Raw genomic sequence first — 3,894 nt, 5'->3', positions numbered from 1 at the left:
CTTAAATCACCATTTTTAAGGTGCATTAGGGTATGCATGTGTAGACATACACCCTTAATGTACCTTAAAAATGGTGATTTTGGGGCTAAGCCTGCTTAAAAGAGGCACGTGTAGACACACCCGCTGAGGGGTTTTAGTTTACTGTGGCATAATTGGGCCACACATGTAGACACTGAGACATTTAATGTGGAGCTAATTAGGCAGCTCTGCAGTTCACATCTTGTGTAGATGCTCTCTATATGTGTATGTGCCCACACATGTATGTATGTATGTATATATACACGTGTGTGTGTGTATCTATCTCCACATGTGTAATGTGTGTTTGTAGATATGTATTTAGTACTTATTTTTAAGTATTTTCATTAAACCTTGTGACTATGTAATGCAGATTGCACAATGAGATATTATTGGCTTCTCCCTGACAATCTGTCCTGTTTATCTCCAATTCAACATGCCATAGCAACAGGATAAAATCAAGCAAAAAATAAAATGGGTAAGAAAAAGGATAGTCAGTTAAAAAAATAATTGGGGCAAAACCTCTTTTGCTGAAAAACGCAATTTAGTCAGATGCTTTGTGGCTGCAGCTGGCCCTGGTTGGCAGAGTCCTAACTAATCCTACTTGGCCAAAAAAAAAAAGCAGTGTCAGATCTCTGCACTGCAGTGAGAAGGCCAGTATGGGATGGCTTAGGTGACTGTGAAAAGCAGAGGGTGCACCTGACCCTGATCAACAGAGCAGCACTCGGACAACTAACTGGGTGTCTGTGGCGGGGTATGCTGGGGTAGGGGGTACCATCAATGCTGGCAGCCTGGTACCCTCGCTCATTGTTGCACCATCCTTCTGGGTTGGAACAATAGCACACATCCTGGAACAACCCGGACAGTGTCACACAAGTGGCTACTCCGCTTCCACTATGGCAGTGGAGTACCCATGAGAAGGGCAGTGCATAATGGGGACTCCTTGTTTGTCCCATGCATCACTCACTGACGGGGAGGATGTTTTTGCAGGGCCTTGCCAAAATGCAGCAGTGCCGTCAGCAGCCAGGATGCTATATGGGTATTTAAGCCCATCCTGAGCATCGTGCCACAGGAATAGCTCAAACTGGCTTGTCATCAGACGATGCAGGAGGTGTTGGCTAATGGCTATATGGAAGTGACTTCTACATGCTGGAGCAGAAAGAGGCGGTGATAACATTCTGTTTCAGAAAGCCCGGGGAAGCACAGACAGGTGCCAGCCCTGATTTGTGACCCTGCCAGCTGCTCTTGAAGATGTCAAATGACAACCTACAGCATGTCGGGAAAGCCACAGAGCTGCTCCATGTGGTTAATGAATGGGCAGCCCAGTATTTCCTTTGCTTTTCCTGTGGAAGAGAGAACTGGAAAGCCAGCAGACCCACTCCCAGGGGGAGGGTGAGACCACAGGGGATTCTCTGGTTTGATTCACCAAAATGGAAATATTTTTAGTCTCGGCTCCGTGGATGAGCTCAGAAGCGAAAAGGAGTTTTGCAGGGAAGCTCTGAGAGGCGGGGTTGGGGAAGCCACGACTGAGGCACGCAGGTTACCCATGTGATTGCCAGTAACACCATTACAGTACATGACCTGTCAGGCACTCTGTAAGTGCCACGGATCTTATAGAAAAGACAGGGTGACTGCATGTAGAGGTTTTAAAAATAGGCATCACTGGCAGCGTTTAGTGTATTGTGGTCCCTTCTCTCTGCCTGAAAAGCCAGGCTGCTTCATTCACTGGGAATCCCACTGTGTGACACCTGGAGAGGGGAAAAAAGGATTCCTACACAATGCATTACTTGAACTCTAAAAATATCCTAAGATAGCTTTCCCTTATGCTGTGATCCCCTGAATTCAGTGCTCCCTCTGGCAAGATTTGGGGCCAAAAAATAAAAATTGTGTTCAGTGTTAATTTAACCCTCATTTTTATTTTTCTAATGTCTCATTCCATGAGACATTCAACCTGTTTCTGGTCCGGGACTAGAGATTTTTCAACCCATGCTTCACACCAGTGTAATCTGGGGAGAAAGGAGGACTTTTTTTTCCCCTCTGTCTGACATTTTGTAATTGAAGCTGTTAGAAGCTGCCCAGAATTTTAGGCTGCTGGCAGTAACCACTAGAGATGGGCAGAAGATAAGTGAGGGGACCAAAGGTATGGGATAAATACGGTTTATCACTTAGATATCAAGGAATTTCTGCTTGGCAAACATGCGTCTTGGAGTACCGTAGCGAGCACGGAGCGTTAACATGGCTTTTCTTGCACATTTCATCCATCGATCTCTGTGTGCGTTACAGAGAAGAGTTTGAACAACTGTCCCTCTTTTGCAGATAAGGAAATTAAGACAGAGCTTATGTGATTTGTTTGAGAAGGCACAGGTCTGTGGCACCGATTAGGAATAAAGCATCACTCCTGACTTCTAAAATCCCTGCCTGATCCATGGGCTTGCACTCCCTTCTAGGATCAAATGGGGTATGACTTTAGCAACAGTTCAGCCCAATACATTCCCAAAGGGATTTTTTCTCCAGCACCCCATGCACAAAAGACTTGGTGAAGAGTGGTCCTGTCTTGCCAGCCCAAGCCTGACCCCAAGGCAGAAACTCTTGCAATCTGATTTACTAGTACGTTCCAAAGTCAACAGTATCTCATGGCTTCCCTAACCCAGTAGTGAGACCAAGGCTCCCATAATGTGGTACCTTTCCTTTGGCTTTGATGACTTTCATCTCTGCTGCACACGGGACCCCTCCTGCGTTTCAAGGGTGTTTGGTTCCAGGGATCTGGTTTGGAGCCGCCTTTAGCTATGCGGAGAGCCCAGGCCCAGGTTTCCTTTCCATTGTCCTTTATGGAGGGGCTGAAGGGAAATGACAAGTGCAATTTGGAGCTATTTTTTCTTTCTCTCTAACAGAAGCAAGCCAGCTACACCAAAGAATCACTGAGAGCGTTTATCATGCACCGATGAATTCCTCCAACATATCCAGGTAACTGAAGCCCCAAGCGTGGTTTTTCATGGAGCGGAAGAGGGTAGAATAGGATCTCATTTAAGCACCATAGAGGTGAACTAGAATTTAAGCCTTCTTGTTTTCAGCATCTTCAACCCATTTAGATGCAGGTGGAGATTTGGGGCATGTACAACCTCAAATATATCAAAGCAAACCAAACACAAAAGACCAGAGTCTGGTTTTGTGCAAGAACCATCTGGCCGTATGAATATTGCATGAGTTTGATCAGCACCAGGTTCAGCTGAAATTAGAACAAGATTCCCTGGCAGATTCATGGGCTTCAATGGGGCCTTCAGCAATGGTTTGTAAGGGAGCCGCGTGCTGGAAAGGTTTTGGGTGGATTTAGGATTCCATGTAAGTATTTCCTGCAGCTCTTGATTGTTTTTAACAAGATCAACCAAACCAGATGTTCTCATGGGATATAACCAGGACTGCTGGTGCTCTGCAGAACCATGTCAGAGACTTCAAACAGATGCAATCTTTGTTAATGCTGCTCCTTAATTTTCCAAGACCTGGATGTATTCCAGAGATGGTGCTTTGTGCATGATTTACACAAAATGAAGATCTTTGGGCAAAAACACCCTGGGGGGAACAAAGAAAAAAAAATCAGGGAGAAGTGAAATGCAAGAGAAAAATGGACCAAACCATGCTAGAACTATTCAAATGAGAGAACTCTCAAGTTTTCAAAGCAGAAACACTAAACATAATATAACAAGGGGGAGAGAGTTCATTCCAGCAATCACGGCCCCCAAATTAGACATTTTTAATCAAATTTTAATTCAGTGAACACTTAATATATTTTATTCTAACTCAAAACCAACTAAACTGGTTAGTGAGGGACCCCACCCTCAAGGCTCTGTCCTTGGACCCATATTGTTCAACCTCTTCATTAAT

General features: G+C 44.8%; 1 protein-coding gene across 1 annotated transcript in view; it reads left to right on the top strand.

The window, feature by feature from the left end:
* The window catches only part of MCF2L2 (MCF.2 cell line derived transforming sequence-like 2), a 307,244-nt gene that overhangs the window by 261,861 nt on the left and 41,489 nt on the right, over window positions 1-3,894 (top strand). The window contains 1 exon segment of the mRNA XM_019503361.1: window positions 2,907-2,979. Coding sequence (XP_019358906.1) covers window positions 2,907-2,979 — 73 coding nt within the window.

This window comes from Gavialis gangeticus, unplaced genomic scaffold, assembly GCF_001723915.1.
Source record: "Gavialis gangeticus isolate Ggan-Ray unplaced genomic scaffold, GavGan_comp1, whole genome shotgun sequence".
Lineage (NCBI taxonomy): Eukaryota > Metazoa > Chordata > Crocodylia > Gavialidae > Gavialis > Gavialis gangeticus.
This window is presented reverse-complemented; position numbering and strand designations above follow the sequence as displayed.